General features: G+C 40.3%; 1 protein-coding gene across 1 annotated transcript in view; it reads right to left on the bottom strand.

Annotated features, from left to right (window-relative positions):
* Nucleotides 1-223: 223 nt before the first annotated feature.
* Nucleotides 224-18,137, bottom strand: part of LOC119661292 (midasin) — a 144,133-nt gene continuing 126,219 nt past the window's right edge. The window contains 7 exon segments of the mRNA XM_038070579.1: nucleotides 224-477; nucleotides 532-1,312; nucleotides 9,955-10,411; nucleotides 10,486-10,603; nucleotides 10,675-11,153; nucleotides 11,156-13,195; nucleotides 13,198-13,836. Of these exon segments, the coding sequence (XP_037926507.1) occupies nucleotides 295-477; nucleotides 532-1,312; nucleotides 9,955-10,411; nucleotides 10,486-10,603; nucleotides 10,675-11,153; nucleotides 11,156-13,195; nucleotides 13,198-13,836 (4,697 nt within the window). The 3' untranslated portion in view covers nucleotides 224-294.

Below are 18,137 nucleotides of genomic sequence, written 5' to 3'. Positions count from 1 at the left end.
AGACCTGATTTGCCGCAAGGACGGGTCGAATGATAACCAAAATACAGTCACGGTACAAATCCTTCTGCCACCAGTGGGATTTGAACGGCGACCTTCCGTTGCCACAGCCTGCGCTCTAACCTCTGAGCGATCCAAACACACTAATACTTTAAAACTATAGAAAAAAATTGATATGCTGAAAAAAATTGATGAAAATTTCCAAATTTGTCTACAAACAAAAAAGAAAGAAGTACAATTGGTTTATTATATTTGATATCCACAAAATGAACGCTAAGTACAGTAGTAAATAAATGCTTATCGATCGCTGTTAACCAATTCAAACCACTGTCGCATAGCTTCGCTCAAAACAAATGGTAACTTTTGTAAATCTCTAACGATTACATAGAAGGGAAAAGGAAAAGAATCAAGATAGGATGCCATTGTAATCGACTTTCGATCTGTAGAAAAATGAGGCATCCGAATGTCAAGTATTGAATGCTGAAATAAATAAAAATGAATTCAGTTTCATTACTAAAATATTATGTATTCTACCTTATTCTCCGGATTATCAATGATCACATACACAAGGAAAATGCGCTGTAGCCGGGCTAATTTAATTGCATGTTTTACTCTTTGCTCGCCTTCACTATATATATTCCTACCATCGCTGATAATTAACAACAAATTCTCAAACATTTTCGTGTCGCAATTCACACCTTCTTCTATGGTTAGATTTCTTACAAAGTCAATCAAGTCTGCAATTTTACTTTGGTTTTGAGTAAAACCTAATCCACAAACTAATTTGGGCCCATCGAATTGTTCAGTATGATACAACAACACCCGTGGTGACTCTCCAAAAGAGATAACACTTAGCTTCCCAATTTCTAACACAGTTAAAGCCTCAGAAACCAATGCAATAGCTTCCAACGTTAGCCTTTTTGAGCTGTTGTGATGCATCGATTTTGAGTCGTCAATCGCAATTGTAATTTTGTAGTCCCGTTGAGATGGCTTTGTTCGCCGCAACCATATTTTATCTTTACGAAACTGGGAGGCAATATAAGGAATAATTTTCCTCATATTTAAACGTCGACCGGTCCGATAATCTCCCTTCAATCGTGTACATTTTGTTGGTTCCAATATAAGGCGTAACTGTTCACAAAACTCATGTGCATTTGAAGACATCTTATTTGAAATTGATTGCCATGTTTCATAGTCCTCATCTTGTGGAACAATTGTCTTTGTTGATGAAAAATCTTGTTGGTACATTTTCCGGAATTCATTCTCTTCAATGCTTGATGATTCTTGGGGAGTAATATCCCGAACGACATGTTGTCTAGAATAGTAAAAGGAAAGGAAAAAAAACGTGTGAATAGTTTTCACATATTCAAAGAAGTACAACTGTTCTATCATGGGGAAATAATTATTATTTCCATGATTTGAGTGGAGTTTAAAAAAGAAGGTGTTAAATAAAGCGTTATGACAAGCAGCTTAGGATCTTGTGGTTTCCAAAACGTTTAAAAAATTTGAGCTAACGGGTAGTGTGAAGGGTACTTCGAAAAGCAGAGGATAAAGAAAAACTGATTCCATTATAGATAACTTAAAAAGACGAATATCAAGAAAAGATTTAAAAAGATCAGCAATTCCAATAAAAGTAGAATGCAGCCAACAGTAATTATACCCCTCATTTCTCTTGACACGGACTTCATAAGATTCTGTCCTCTGGACTGGCAAAAGCAAGTTCAAGTGAAACAGAACCTTATTAGAGTTGAAAAAAGAGAACTCGGTTTTTTTTCCTTATCTTGTAAATATTTTTTTTTCCTGCATACGATCGATTCGGAGACCACGTGCCTCCTTCCTCAGTGCTAGTACCTAATCCTACCTACCGATTAGGTACTAGCACTGAGGAAGGAGGCACGTGGGCTTCGAAACGATCGTATGCGGGAAAAAATAAAAATATTTGCAGGATAAGGAAAAAAAAACCAGATCCCACTACTTGTTTGACTGAGAGCAGTTCGTTTGCAGTGACTGAAGCCGCTCAACAAGCGTCGGCTATTCGCACTGTCAGAATCTCCGCCACCCTTGTTGCAATTCTAACTCGCGGCAGCGAACCCGTCATTTACCACGCATCCAGACCCACTCGGAGAACCGGCGCATCAGAAGTCCAACGAGCGCCTTTCAGCCTTTCAACATTCGCAGCAGCAGCGGTCACAGATGCAAAAACAGCCCCCATCTCATCCGCAGCAATCAGTGGTGTCGATTGGAAATTTAGTTTGGCCACTGTCGACGACATAAGCAATGGTTTCTCTTCGTCAACCCCCAAAATCGCCCGAGGAAAAAAAAACCGCAATAATCATCATAAAACCGTCGTAAAAGACGACATCGATACTCTTTTGGAATTTCATCGTTGGAGTTTCGCTCTTTTGGCGAGTTTTTATTTTGGTCTGCGCTTCAAGCGTCCGCTCCGGGGTGCGTCGGTGGTGTCTCGTTTTCTGTCGTACGGGCATTTGTCGGTGCGGTCTACCGTAGTCAAAGTAGGGCCTTTTAAAATTCGGTACAGTCGCGATTTCGACAAAACTCGCGTCGTTAACTTGCTTTTGTTATCCCCATTGACAATAAAGACGCGGCAGGTCCATCGGACCCTCAGGTGACCGCCCTCCCTTTTGGCGAAGGAATCCGGAGCTGTGTGTTTGTCCATCTAGAGGACGCGACTAACTTTAATTACGCCATTGTGGGCCTAGATGAGGAGTACATCCTCCTGGTAGCGGACATCGTAAAGTCGGCCTCCAACACCGTATTGAAAACGAAGTTGAGTTGAGTGCCTGTCGGTAAGTAAGTCAGCTAAACTGGATCACTTGCTGGCAGGTTTGACTTTGGACGATCGAACTCCCAGCCAATTGCCTCGCGAAATAAGGCAATTAGGTGGGAGCAAGATCGACGACGATCTGTTGAAGTCGTTCTGGCTGCGACGTCTTCGGGAGGGCACCCAGGCGGTGCTCGCGTGCGCCTCCGGTTCTTTGGAGGCGCTGGCAGCTGCGGCCGATAAGGTGCATGAGGTGCACGCGCATCCGACGATAGCGGCCGTGCAGCAGCCTTCAGACAAAGTTGGCGAGCTGAAGCGCGAGATGGCCGCTCTTGTGACCAGCATGGCAGAGAAGAGGGCGGCATTGGACGCTCAGCGTTCGGGCGGCAGGTCGCGAGTTCGCACGCGGTCTACTACTCGAAAAGGGCGATCGGGTAGCAGGTCGTCAGGACAACCTACGGACCGAACCATTTGTTGGTACCATCGCAGATTCGGCGAAAAAGCTACCAGATGTACCGCGGGGGTCCTAGTGATAGCCACCCAAAACGCAGCGCCACGTCGTCTAACAATTTATGACCCTCTCAGCGGGCGCAGTTATCTTGTAGATATTGGTGCGGAGGTTTCGGTTCTTCCCGTACCCCGGCACCATCGGCTATACCCTCAATCTTTGAAACTTGAGGCGGCAAATTTCTCGCGTATTAACATCTACGGGTACAGGCAAGTGGACATGAGTCTTGGCTTGCGTAGGAAATTCCCGTGACGACTCATCCTGACGGATGCCAGCCTTCCCATTTTAGGCGCAGACTTCTTGTGTCACTATGGGTTGCTAGTGGACTTGCAGAACAGGTCTCTTATAGACACACCAACCAATCTTAATTCTTCAGGCAGAATCTCATCTCTTCCCAACAACAATCTTTCCGTACTTTTGGAGGACATTATTGACTCTCGTGTTCGGGCACTCCTCTAAAAGTTCAGCCAGATTACTACCGAATGTAGTCTCTCAAAACCAGTGAAGCAAAATGTGTAGAACCACATTAACACCACTGGTTCCCCGATCTTCTTAAAGGTGCGTTCCATACTACCCCAGAAACTGGTTATTGCACGGAAAGAATTCGAACAACTTATGTAACAGGGTATTTGCAGACCTTCAGAGAGCTGTTGATCTTCCCCACTCCCTACGGTCCCCAAGCCAAATGGCGAATGGTGCCCCTGTGGGGATTATAGAAAGCTAAATGCACAGACTGTTCCTGATCGATATCCTATCTCGCTTATCCACGACCTTGCGCATGATCTCGCAAACTGCCGCATCTTTTCGACCTTGGATTTAACCAAGGCGTATCACCTTGGTTAAATGTAGCCCCAGAACATATTCCAGAGATGGCAATATGTACACCCTTTGGACTCTTCGAGCTCACACGGATAACTTTCGGGTTGTGCAATGCCGCGCAAACCTTTCAAAGGTTCATTCACTCGGTCCTGCGAAACCTCGACTTCTGTTTCGTGTATTTGAATGATGTTTTGGTCGCTGAGCACTTAGCCTATCTCGAGTGCATTTTTCAACGTCTCCTTGAGGACGGTTTAGTCCTAAACGTTGATAAATTTAAGTTTCTCCAGACACAAGGGCGATTCGTCGGCCACTTCATTTCCCCTGACGGAATACAGCCCGACCCAGACAAAGTGCAAGCAATCACAAGCTTCCCGCGTCCGAAAACGGTGAAGGATTTGCAAAGGTTCTTGGGCATGCTAAACTTCTATCGTCGTTTCCTGCACGCCCAACAACAGTCCATTTTGAATGCGTACTTGTCTGGGCCCAAAACAAAGGACACACGAGAGATTGTGTTGTCTGAAGAGGCTGTCCGCGCGTGTCACAAGTTCCGACAACAACTGGCTGATGCTTCACTCTTGGCATTAGCTCGACAATCTATGTATTAAGTCTCTAGCCGTTTTTGTTGATGCTTCTGACATCGTAGTAGGTGCTGCTCTTCACCAAAAGGTGAATCAAGTCTGGCAGCCGTTGAGCTTCTTCTCTAGACAGTTAAACCCCGCTCAACGGAACTACAGCACCTACGATCGAGAACTGCTCGCCGCGTACTTGAGCATTAAGTACTTACGTTTCTCCCTAGAAGGCAGGGCATTCACAGTGTTCACAGACCTTAAGCCTCTCACGTATGCTTTGAAACAGAAGCCCGACAAAGCATCCCCTCGTCAGCTTCGACACCTGAGCCAGTTCATGTCCGACATTCAGCACGTGTCCGGCAAGGACAACATAGTTTTGTCACGTGTCTCCGAGGTTAACTTACCCGCCCCACTCGACTTCTCGGCTATCGCCTAGGCGCAGGAGGATGACCCAGTACTTCAAAGCCTCAAATCCAACCCCAAATATAAATTTCGGGAGTTGCCCATTTTCGGCTCGAACTTCTCTCTCTGCTGTAAATACTCGGAAAAGGGACCCCGGCCACCTCTCGAAACAAAATGTTCACGACTTAGCGCATCCAGGTATCAGGACGACAAATCGGTTAGTCACCGAGAAATACTTCTGGCCCTGCATGAATAAGGACATCAACTCCTGGGCCAGAGAGTGCATCGCATGCCAGAAGTGTAAGATCACCAGCCATGTAAGAAAAGAAGTGGGCTCATTTCCCCGCACTATCAAGCGGTTCCACACCTTACACCTCGACATCGCAGGCCCTTTGCGAGACTCGCACGTTTCAGGTGCCAGAGGCAATACCTCTGAAGAATATTAAGGCCCAATCTTGTGCCGAAGCTCTCTGTCGAAAGTGTATCCCTCGCTTTGGTGTCCCTGCAGTGATGATCACTGACCAGGGAATGCAATTTGAGTCCACCCTTTTTTCGGAGTTAGGCAAACTCCTGGGATTCAAACGCCAGCGAATTACGGCATACCACCCGCAATCCAATGAGATGCTAGAGCGTTGGTCATCATAGCTCGCGACGATCCGTCCTGGACTCAGGTCTTGCCTCTCGTCCTACTTGGCTTCCGAACCCGCCGCGGAGCTGTTATACGGGGAGAACCCAAGGCTCCCAAGTGATCCGGTCTTCGACAAGAGATCTGGTCTCACAGATTCGGAATTGGTCCGCCTGCTGAAAGACAACCTTTACCGCATGAAAACTACACCTGCCTGCGCTCCCAAGGAGCTGGACACGTGCACGCACGTCCTGGTCAGGACGGATGCTGTCCAGAAGCCGCTGCAACCTCCGTACGAAGTACCGTATTCTCGAGCAGAGAGAGCATTTCTTCCAGCTCGAGATCGGAGGACACAAAAAGGCTGTCTCCTTATCCAGGCTGAAGACTGAATCAACATCGCGTTCGCTTCGCAGAATGATGACGAACGCAGTTCCGGGCTCAGTCGCTGAAACCCCTAGGTTTCATCTGGGAGCGGAGTGATGTGGCGCAGCAGGGTTAATCACATTCGAAATTTATTTCGAATGTTAATTCGACTGACGGATGCCACCACCGATGTTCTCCGTGGCGGATTAGACCTTGACTTTTGAAATGTAAAAAAATAATTGAAGTTAAAAAGTTATTTCAATCAAGCGAAACTAATTATTGAAGTTGTTAAATTTTTCTACTGAGAGAGTCTCGCTAATTATTCCTTAACTTTATATTAATAAAATTATTTAAGCTGAATTTCTACGTTTACTTTAAAATGTCAAGGCTCCGAATCGAAAGCAGTTGCTAGCGATATTCATATCTAATATATACCAGAATCTTACAATCAAGTCGTACCAAGACTAAAGTGCACTAGCCAAAAAATTACAAAGTAATCAAATACTAAAAACTTTCTTTAGATAGGCTTGACATTTTATATAGAAGAGTTGGCGAAGAGCAAATAGTAAACAAATAAATTTTTGACAAATAGCAGCAGCATAACGTAATAAGACAAAAATATAACAAGAGAACCAAATGAAAAATGTCCTGAAAATCATAACGTGGAATTCAAATGGACTGCAACAGCAGCCTCTGTAGAAGGCCGTGAAAGATCTAAAAAGACCCATACAACAAATTCCACCTATTGAACAGGCAAACGGGCAATGGGTTCGTTCTGCATAGGATAAGGCAGATATGTTCCCGAAGCATCTAGAAAGTACTTTCCAGCCTTTAGATACACAAGCGTCTACATGCTTAACCCCAGTCAGAATAGAGGACCATTGCCCAATATTCCGTGTAAAACTAAATGAGCGGAGGACAGAAATTAAACCAAATGTGCCTCCTAATAAAGCTCGTATGAACTTATTGCAGGGAGCATACTAAAAGAACTGCCAAAAACGAACTAATTTAATTATTACAAATAACTAATACAGCTTTCAGATTAAAATGCGTCCCTCCACAACGGAAAGTGGTGGAATTTATTATGGTCCCCAAACAAGAGAAGGAGCCAAGTAGAGTAGAATCGTACTCGCTACTACAGACAAGGTATTTGAAAGGGTTCTCGTTAGGAAATTCAAGCAAATTATTGTGGATCGAAATCTAATACAACCTCACAAATTCAGTTTCCACGAAAAGCATTCCACAAGCCAACAGGTGCATAAAATCATATGTATCAGAGCGCCTATCCACAGTGAAATACGAGGAACCTTCTCTGAACTGAAAAAAAAAATGCAAGCGGTGTTCCCCAGGGGGCCCAACACTGTTTCACTGTGAAGAAACCAAAATAGCGACATTTGCGGGCGACACTGCTATCCTTACCACGATTTAAACCACGGAAGAAATATAATAAGAAATACTTCACAAACTAAAAGAAAATCCAGCTAAAGTCATTTTAAACGGACAAAATGTGCCACCGGTGAGTGAGGTCAAATATTTAGGTATGACACAGCTCAGCTAGAAAAGACACAAGCCCAGAAGGACGCGCTAAATGCCAGATACAGACAGATGTATTGGCTATTGGGGAAGAATTCCCAGTTAACCATCGAAATTTCAGTATACATTATTATAATGATACTTTAAATTTTTCAAACCTGTAAAGTTAACAAAAATTGCCTCATTATATTGGTTTTCAAAAGACATATAAAAATGATGGGCTCAATTATAGAAAATTTAGGAATATTACGCATTAAGGGGGTGATCCCGTGTGTCGGATCCGTGGTATCGATTTTTTTTTCTGGCATCAATTGTATCTAGATATAATGTAGAATATTTGGACAAAGTTATTTTTTGATATTCAGAGAAATTCGGAAATTACAGTGTTAAACAGATAAAATGTCATATGCCAGGTTTATGTCGATCACCGTAATAAAGCGCGTACTCATTAGTCCGAATGACGTTTGAAAGACTTCGCTAAAATCATAAAATTGAAACTCAGACTATACATGTGTTTCTTCAAGAAACCTAAGATTTATAGACTAGGTATAGCCAATTAATGGTCAATTAAGATTTTATGGTTAAAAATTCCGAATTCCGAATTCTACTTTTTAAATGGGTTTTCCCGAAACTGCATGTTGAAAATCGGCTGCTACCAGAGCCCAAAATCTATCCAAAGATCAATCAACCAATCAAATTTTTACGATTTATTCAGGTCTGCAAACTAGGATAATTGCGATTTATTCGGTAATTTTTTTCTTATTTATTAAAGAAGCCTTGAAAAAACACCAAAAAAAAGTTTAACAAGGCAAAAATTTCTATATTTTTTTAATAATCTTAGGTCGCGGACTGTGGATAAGACCGCACGTTAAAATGACGTTTACATTTTTTATTTAAGATGATCACAGCGCCCTCTAGCGTGGTAGCAGAAAAATACCTTTTTTTTGAAGATGGGTGTATATAAGTTGCTTTGTATTTCAAAAATAAAATACGCTATCGAGCTGAAAAAATGACTACGTATGCTCAAGATATTAATAAATATATGGTGAAAAATTCGAATTTGTTACTTTAACCAGTTTTTCACAAAAACAGTTTTAAAGAAAGCGAAAAAAAAAACGGCCTTCACACAGGATGACCACCTTAAATGGGGGAAAACATAGTCTTTATATGGTGAATTTGCTCCACTCAAGCCGCACTGTTTTTTGGTTGTAAGAATAAAGTTATCGGGGTTTCTGCATTCATTCGGTATGTTGGCCCGTCGGTTCAATTAACAACACATTGAAGAATATCGGTTGCTGCTGCTCGTCACATTACACTACAATTCCCCAAATTTTTCATTGAGGACGTACATTTCGAAAACTTATGTTCGTAAAAAATAACCAAGACCAAATAGAATTTAACTTCGAACAAAAATGGGCAATCCCAGTACCTGCATATATAAAGAATATAAGGTACACACTTATCCATCTGGATTTGACATCACCTGGAAACTTTATTAACATATACACGCTTATCTCAAACAATTGATACTGATATACAAATAATTAAAAAAAGCCAAAAAGGGAAAACTAAATAGTTATGACAACCATGCGCGCCACCGCTGTTCATGTGAGTTCACTTTAAATAATAATGACGTCATACATACAATTATGACCGTCTATAACATTGTTAAAAATAGTTGGATTACCTTCAAATCCAAATTTTGTATTATCGTTTATACTGATGCCAACTATCCTACATTTATTAAGGATGATCTTAAGGGAGGAATACATTTCTAAACTATGGTAATATACCATATTGGATCAGGGCCTTGAAGTGTATTAGAGCACTTCATTCAAGACCGTAACGGTACACTACAGTACGCTGTAGGAGGCAATGTGGTCAGCAATACGCTCGCCCGAGATTTTTACTCTGATTTAACTCAGGTCCTCAGCTACACAGCTGAGTCAACTGGTATCCGACATCCAATCACGATTACAAATCCACAAATCTGCCAGCAGTGAGATTTGAACCGCGACCTTCCGCTACGAGAGCCCAGCGCTCTAACCACTTGAGCCATCCGGACACTAATGATGCCCCTCGTTGTATGTAAAGGATTCGAATATGACAAAAAGGAAAAAACGGTGGAGTGTCCCACCTGCATGGAAGCTTCAAAGAACACATCAATTCCACACGACCAGAAGTATTTTAGAATGAGCATCTTCAAATTTGAATTACTTCTCAACAGAATAAGTTGCCCCATCGAAAAGCTATGTACCGGAAAATAATGAATTTATCTTACAAAAAATGTATTATTTTGAATTCAATTCAGAAGCAGAGGCTATCATACTTTTTGAGGTTCTATTCAAATACTTACTTGCAATAAGCTGTAGTCGAATCCTCTCGAAGTATAAGATATGTTGCCGCTGGTTCCCCTTCCATTTCCACCTTTTCAATTGTTTCGCATAATTGTTTGATTTTTTCCAACTTTTCGCAAGATTTCTTCAAATTTTGCTTATGTTTTTCTGCACGTCTATCACTTAAATCATTTTTAGCGCGGTCTTTGTCTTCATTATTTGCGACTTTACTTTGATCTTTGTTATAATTTTCTTCTTCTCCACTTTTTTTCTCATCCTCTTTATGCTCTATCTGTTTTGACTGATCTTCAGTTGCATTGTCTAATGTTGAAACATCAGTTTCATTAGCTTCGTTAACGTGCTGATACTCGTGTGAAGGCTCAAATTCTTTGGTAGTTTGTTCTGTACTTTCTTCTTCTGTCGACTTCAGTTGCTCTACAGTCCTCAATCGTTTAACTTGATCCCCAGTTTCCTCTCCTGTCAAATTTTTAATACAATATTTAAAAACAATTAGAATGAATATTTTCTTTAACTAGAGCTAAGTAACTAACCTAAAGTTTTTTCTTCGTCGAAATTCCGTTTCGTCACTTCTTCATCGCAAATTTCTTGATTGCTATCAGTGGATACTCGTACCGAATCAGAAATACTAAGATGGCCATTTTCTGGAACCTGTCATAGGTAAATGGAATTCAATAGGATAGTATGGAAGCAAAATAAAAAAAAAAAGACAAATAATTTACATCAGTTTTGGATTGTCCAGAGGTGTTTCGGTCTTTTTCAACATCATTTAAGTCACCAGAAGTGTCGTTTTCAACATCATTAGCATCACTAACTTTATCATTTCGCAGTCTATCGTCTTTTTCCCGTGAATTGTAAGCATTGTTCTCACTACAGTTTCTCTCCTCCTCAAATTTTGAAGAATCGTTTGCGGAATTAGTACTCTCCAGATTATAATCTATTTTATCATTTTCATTATCTGCTGGATTATTCTCTGAATGACATTCTTCATTGTTCTCTTCTTGGTCGCTATTTTGCAAATCTTCATGAGATTCTCCAGCCAAATCGAATTCATGTTCTGGTTCCGAATCAGTATCGTCCGCAATGCTTCCACTATTTTGGATTTCATTGTCATCTGGACCGGATTCTGCGTTACGCTCTTCTTTACCCGAATCCATAGAATCTTTTATTTGATCAATTTCAAAAGGATTTCGATTTGTCTCTCTTCTTCGTCTTTATTGCTTAGGTCATCAATATCACAATCACCTAACTCAAGTTCATCAGGCTCCATCGGATCATCAAGATTTCTATGATGTGGATTAGTGTGCTCTTCGTCCATTTCTTCAGATTCGTTGGGCAATTCCATGTCGTTTTGTTTTCGATTATTTGTAGTTGACAACGCTTTTTCATTCACCGCATCAAGTCCATCTGTCGCTTCTTTTTCATCAGTAGGAGCCTGGTCATCTGCTTGGCCAAGGTTATCATTTTGTTTATCCACTTCATTTCTGGCTCCCCCTTCCAATTCTTCATCCATTTCATCTTCTACTTCACTTTCATCCGCAGAACCCCAAATTTGATCATCGAGTTTATCGACACCGCAGTCCGTTTCTTCCATTTGTTTGTCATATTCGTCTTTATTAATTTCGTTTTCATTTTTGTCATTTTCTTCGCCATGATTTTCAACATCCTGCAGATTTGCATTGAAATCATCAGATATTTCTATCCCTTTCTCTTCTTTGCAGTCTGCATTGTCAATATTCTCATTATCATCTGAATCTTGCGGCTTCTTTGCGTCGTCCAATTGATCTTCTGATTCCAATCTATTTGATACATCATTTTCTCCAATTCCTTCCTCTAAACCAAATCCCTGACTCGGATTGGAATCCTGTTGCTCCGACCCTTTCGATTCATCGGAGATCATATCTGGAGGAATGCAAAATCCTTTTGTTCCTAATTCTATGAAGACTGTCAATATTATCGAAAGCATTTTAGTAGAGACTTTATGAGCTCCCATCTGTTGTAAAAGGAAGAAATCGCACAACGAAGTAAATTGCTCTAAAATCGGTAAAATTGACGCAATTTGGTTGGTGAATACTACTTTCATGTCTATATCATCGGCATACTTTATAGAAAAAAGGATATTCGAAAGTTTCCTGTTCGTTTCGGGAAGACGCAGACCTTCAATATCTGAAATAAACCGTTGATATACCCCTTCTTTGAGATGGTTTTTCATGATACATATATCATCTTGTATCGAATCCGGATTTCCAAGATCATTCTTCAATCCAATATATTTTTTATAAATTTTCTGTAGAGATAAAAGAACCAAATGGATAAGACTTTCTATTTCATTCCCAACATTTTGAAATAATTGTTCGTCCCATTTCCAATAATTTTCAACTTCTCTATCATTTGACCGATCTAAAAATGCATTCAACGGTTTTACAATAGGCAAATACTCTTCGTTGGGACCATTTATATCATTCCGAACTTGTACAATAGCATCGATTATTTCCCCATAACGTTTATGCAAAATTTCCAAAAACTGTGCACTTAAAAATTCAATTTCTCGTTTGGTATTCATTTCGTATAAGATTTCCTTCACGGATGATGAAATTTTACCCAATTTTTCTAATATTTTCGAATGGTCGCCTGCATAATGCTTTAGTGTTTGTTCCTCTATGAATCCATGCAATGCCACATTTTCATTTCTTTCAAATTGTGGTAGGCATCTAAATAACAGAGAATATTGTTCAATTAAACTTTGAACTTCGCAAAATGAGTACTTTAAACTAGAAAAATCAGTTTCGAGCTTCCGAAAACAAAATTTATCTTTTGAAAATTTATCATATTTTGCACAGTATGCTAATGAATTAATGTCTGCTATTTTCCTTCGCAATTCCAAGAGATCTTGAGAAAACGCACTGAGCAGTTTGCGTTGGCTCTGTACTAAGAGGAACAAATCTATTGAAAAGCCTTTCATCCGATCAACATTCACCACGTCCAACTCAGGATTAGGCGTAAGCATAACCCTTTGGAGAATTTTCACTTTAAACACACACTTTGCATAATATAAATCCAAGTTATTGCTTAAATAAATCAAATTCTGATCGAGTTTTTTGGTTTTCGATGCGATAAACATAGTCTTTACGCAGAACGGTTCAATGTGAAAATTCATGAACTCCGAATTCAACGAAAGTTCTAGCAATCCGCTCTTAAAATTTACTCCGATTGTTGTCAAGGTTTTATATAGATCAGAGAGACTTTTCTTTTTTGAGATAATATATATTTCGCCTGGGATTTTTGTTTCGATTTTTCTTGTGTACGATCAACTTCCAGCTTCCTCAAATATTCACATGTTTCTATTTGATTAGATAATAGTGAATCCAAACTATGAACCATGGTAGCGTATTGGCTATTTTTAATTGATTCTTGAACTATTGTTCTCGACGCGGCAAATAATTTATTTCGTTTGGCTAATAACGAAGAATCTTTTATGTTGGGCAGCATATCTTTAAACGAGTTTTTCAATTTCAGCGGTACTAAAAAATTTTTTGCGTCTAGCATATAATATTTGTGCTTTGGCTCATGCCGTAAATTAACGCCTTTATCATTGTGAAAATCGTAATCTTTAAAGGTATTATCTTTATACTGGAACACAGGCGTAATTTTGCCTTTTAAACAGTTCTCGAATTCTCTCAAAAATTTGTTTATATGCCTGTGCATTCGACTTATATTGCTTTTCAATGCAAAGTATGAAAGGTCTTTATTGTAAGATTCTATTTTCACATATTCTCTGAGTTTTTTTTCAATCGGTAAACGAAATGCTCTAACTGCTTCATCAACTTCTTGATTAAATTGGCAAAAATATATCTGGATATTCCGGAGTATTGCAATGAGCTTGGCTAAAATAAAACAAAAATAATTAAATTAAATACTCATAGTAGTCACTATATATTATTCAATATCATAAATATTTTTCTATAGCTTAAATTTTTCTCAAAAACGCTTAACTGTAAGGTCACGAATTCATACTGGAAAATGAGGTAAGGGACAAGGGGAAAGCAATGATTAATCGGGACAGTCAAAACACCATTAGGAAGGTTTCGGCCTTTATCTTAGATTTTTTACTTTTTCATTTTATCAATCTAGTACCAATTAAGTTAGATTGAAGCTTTTGGTAGCATTATTTTATTAATTTGATTTATAGTGCCCTTATAAAATTTTTCGACAACTTTTTTTTTGCTTGAAATAATAAAGTATTCATCTTTGTGAGCATAGAGTAGTGATTTTAAACAAAAATAGACAGAAAGGGAATTGGAGGGCTAAACATATTTACCAAGAATTATGGCAGTGTAAACATTTTCGGCAAAGTTTTAAATTAAAACTTTTTTTTTCTTTTTGCTTATTCTATTGTTGTTCATTTTAGTTAATTGGATACATCTACTAGATATTGATAATGCCAAATTTTTAAGATTTTCAGCCTTTCTTTTAAATTTGTTGACGCCTTTTAACCGGTTTTCTATTCTTTTCTGTATTTGTAAAAAAGTTTTTTCATCACAATCAATAGCGGAGATATAAAACTAAAAATTTAGAATTATCTCTCTGAAATGTGCTCATGATGCGTATGTCTTTCTCTAATTCCAACTTAATGAAATTTTCATGCATATCGTCGTTTTCTTTTGATATTAACTCAACCAACTAAAGCGCAAAATATGATTTTCCCATCGGATAGCAGGTTTGATCATCCATGACAATTTTGAAGCCTAGATATCATCTCCTTGGATCCCCATATTTTTTTTCAGATTTTTAGCTTAATTACTTAAAGGCTTCAGGTTTAAGTAATTAACCCGGACCATCCAATTTCCTCCCTTTTGTACCCAATGTCAAAACTATTATTTGCTTCCGAACGGTTATATTCGGTAGGAAAAAAGTTGCACCCATTTTTTACGTGTATGGAGACTTCCACTTAAGTTTAACATGCAATGTAATTCACTGCATGTGTGCCGGTCGGTCCACAGGTCAAATCTTTCCACAAAATTTCGTGTAACCGTTTCTGAGAAAAGTCAGTGTAACAGACATTTTAATCAGGGTTGATTTCAACAAAATCTTAATAAGTAACTAATAAGCTAATTGATTTTAAAACAAATTTAGTTATTTAAAAATTTAATGTGATCTACATTGTCCTAGCAATAACTGAAAAGTTCGATTCCTAAGGTTTTATGTAAAAAAAACTTTATTAAAATCAGGTAACTATCCGTCCGTCACACGCACTTTTCTCCAAAATGACTGCATCGATTCAAATCAAATTTGGTGGACATGTGAGAACTATGAAATCCCGCACATGCAGTAGGGTGACATACATTAACGTGGAGTATAATGGAGACTCCCCACACATGCAAAAGGGAATGCAAATTTTTTCACTTATTATCTCTGTGTAGAGTATCAAATGTCGAAAAGAAACTTAAAGGATTCATTTTCGGAAACTACCGAACAAAAAATCTTAAACAAGTCGGGAAACCAGAAACTGGGCGCTTCAGGTATGAACGATTTTGTTTGCTTCTTCTGTGAGTACATTTGAGCATAGAACTATCTCATTTGTACGAAGCCCGTCATGTTTATACATTTAGCATGTCTGACTACCCACTTTAGTGTGATATTGACATTTAGTTGCAGTGAATTTACAGCGGTCAAAGGGTAGTATAGGTCCCAGGGCGAAACGTGGATTGGTACTCACGATGGAGCATAAAACCTGGGAAACGCCTGCTGAACCAACACCAACAGCTCTACTCTCAAACCATATCTCCACCTCCACGTGCTGATCGCTGGGAGTTCTTTCTTTATGAAAAACTGCAGACGGAGAAGGATGAAGGCGAGTCTCCCGCGCCTAAAAACGGGACAAAATGTACCAACTAGTCCTCCAGGTTGGGGGTTGGATAGGGCTGACAAGCCTACACGGAAAACTGATATTGCGAAGCCGCGAAAGGAGCCTCGGATAGCATGGATTTTACAACGACGAACCCGGTAACGACAACGGATTAACGATTTGCGCATTTTCTTCCTCATGAAACATGCGCTCCCTGTACAGACCGAATGCTGCTGAGCAGCTAGCCGATACCCTGTCCCAATATAACGCTGATGTAACAGCGTTGCAAGACATGCGATGGACAGGGACCGGTTTCCTGGAGAAGAGCCGCTACACTGTATATTAAAGCGGTCATCCAGTAAACCATGTGCTCGAAGTAGGTTTTTTAGGCAGCCAAAAAATGAAACCTGCTGTTATCGGCTTTGAAAATATAAGCGAAAGGCTGTGCATATATAGACTTGGACCACCATCTCGTTGACATGATGCTCCGAGTCCAAATTACGACACCACCTACAATCCCCTCTCACAATCAAGTGAGAGCGAATACTGAAGCCATCCACAACACATCCCTCCGCAACACGTACAAGAGGGAAATAGATGCCGCAAGAACCGCAGTCAACAGAGATCCTGGAGAAGAAGCATCAACAAATGATCTTCACAATCACCTGAAGAACGTTATCATTGATACGGCCACAAATATAGTTGGTCCCAGCCGCAAAAAAGCCGGAACGGCTGATTTGATGAGGAATGTAAGCTAGCAACGGAACGAAAGAATGCCACATACCGAGTAATGTTGCATTCTCAAAGAACGCGGGCACGCGCGGAGACTTATCACGAAATCCGTCGAGCAGAGAAACGACTTCACAGACGGAAAAAGGAAGCCTGGGAGAACCAACAAGTCTATGAACTAGAAAAGTACAAGGAGCAACCACATCACGCGCGAAAGTTTTACCAACAAGTCAGCAGGTTGAAGCCTTATACACCTCGATGCTCATCCTGCCGAGACAAAGAGGGAAATCTGATTTCCGACAGAATGGGCATATTAGAGCGATGGGTTGAGTACTTTGATGAGCTACTGAACAACCAGAACATCGGCGAGGTGGAGGTCCCGCCAACTGAAGACGACGGACAAATACTGCCACCACCAAGTTTAGGAGAAACAGTCCGTGCAATTCATCGGCTAAAAAATCATAAGTCGCCAGGAGCCGATGGAATTACAACCGAATCAGTTAAATATGGAGGCGACCAGTTACACCAAGTAGTTCATCAACTTGTACTCAGGGTATGGGACAGCGAATCAATGGTTGACGACTGGCAACGAGGCATTATGTCCCATACATAAAAAGGGAGATATCACACAGTAATTATAGAGGTGTCACGTTGCTAAGTACCATCTCTAAGATATTCTCCGCTATCTTGTTAGGCCGGATAGCCCCATACGCCCAGAACATCATTAGCACATACTAAAGAAGCTTCACTCCAGGCAAATCAGCAACAGATCAGATTTTCTCTGTGCGGCAAGCGATGGAAAAACTGTTGGAATATGGACAACAGTTGCACCATCTATTTATCGATTTTAAAGCCGCCTTTGATAGCAGTGGAATTTGTATGGTGATTTGACGTCGGATACCAATCGACTCAGCTGTGAATGAGTACCTGAGTCAAATCAGGGTAATAATCTCGGGCGAGCGCAGTCCTGACCACATTGCCTCCTACAGTGTACTGTAGTGTACCGTTACGGTCTTGAATGAAGTGCTCTAACACACTTCAAGGCCCTGATCCAATATAGATTGTTGCGCCAACGATTATTATTATTATTATGATAGCATAGCCAAGGTAAAACTGTACACGGCCATGAGAAATTTCGGTATGCCGACGAAATTGATAAGACCGACTAGGGTGACCATTGTGCGAGCCCAGATAAGAGCAGCAGGAACAGTCTCAAGACCATTCGACATCAACAACGGTATAAGACAAGAGGATGCGTACTCTTTAACCTGGCCATCGAGAAAGTAATCCGTGATAATAATAATAATAATCGCTGGCGCGACAATCCATATTGGATCAGGGCCTTGAAGTGTGTTAGAGCACTTCATTCAAGACCGTAACGGCACACTACAGTATATTGTAGGAGACAATGTGGTCAGCATTGCGCTCCCCCGAGATTATTACCCTGATTTGACTCAGGTACTCGTTTACAGCTGAGTCGACTGGTATCCGACGTCAAATCACGATACAAATCCCACTGCCATCAGTGAGATTTGAACCGCGACCTTCCGTACGACAGCTTTGTGCTCTAACCACTCCGTGATGCTGAGATAAATGCAAGAGGTACGATCC

Source organism: Hermetia illucens, chromosome 1, assembly GCF_905115235.1.
Source record: "Hermetia illucens chromosome 1, iHerIll2.2.curated.20191125, whole genome shotgun sequence".
Lineage (NCBI taxonomy): Eukaryota > Metazoa > Arthropoda > Insecta > Diptera > Stratiomyidae > Hermetia > Hermetia illucens.
Note: the sequence above shows the minus strand (reverse complement) of the source record. Positions and strands in the feature narration are given on the sequence as shown.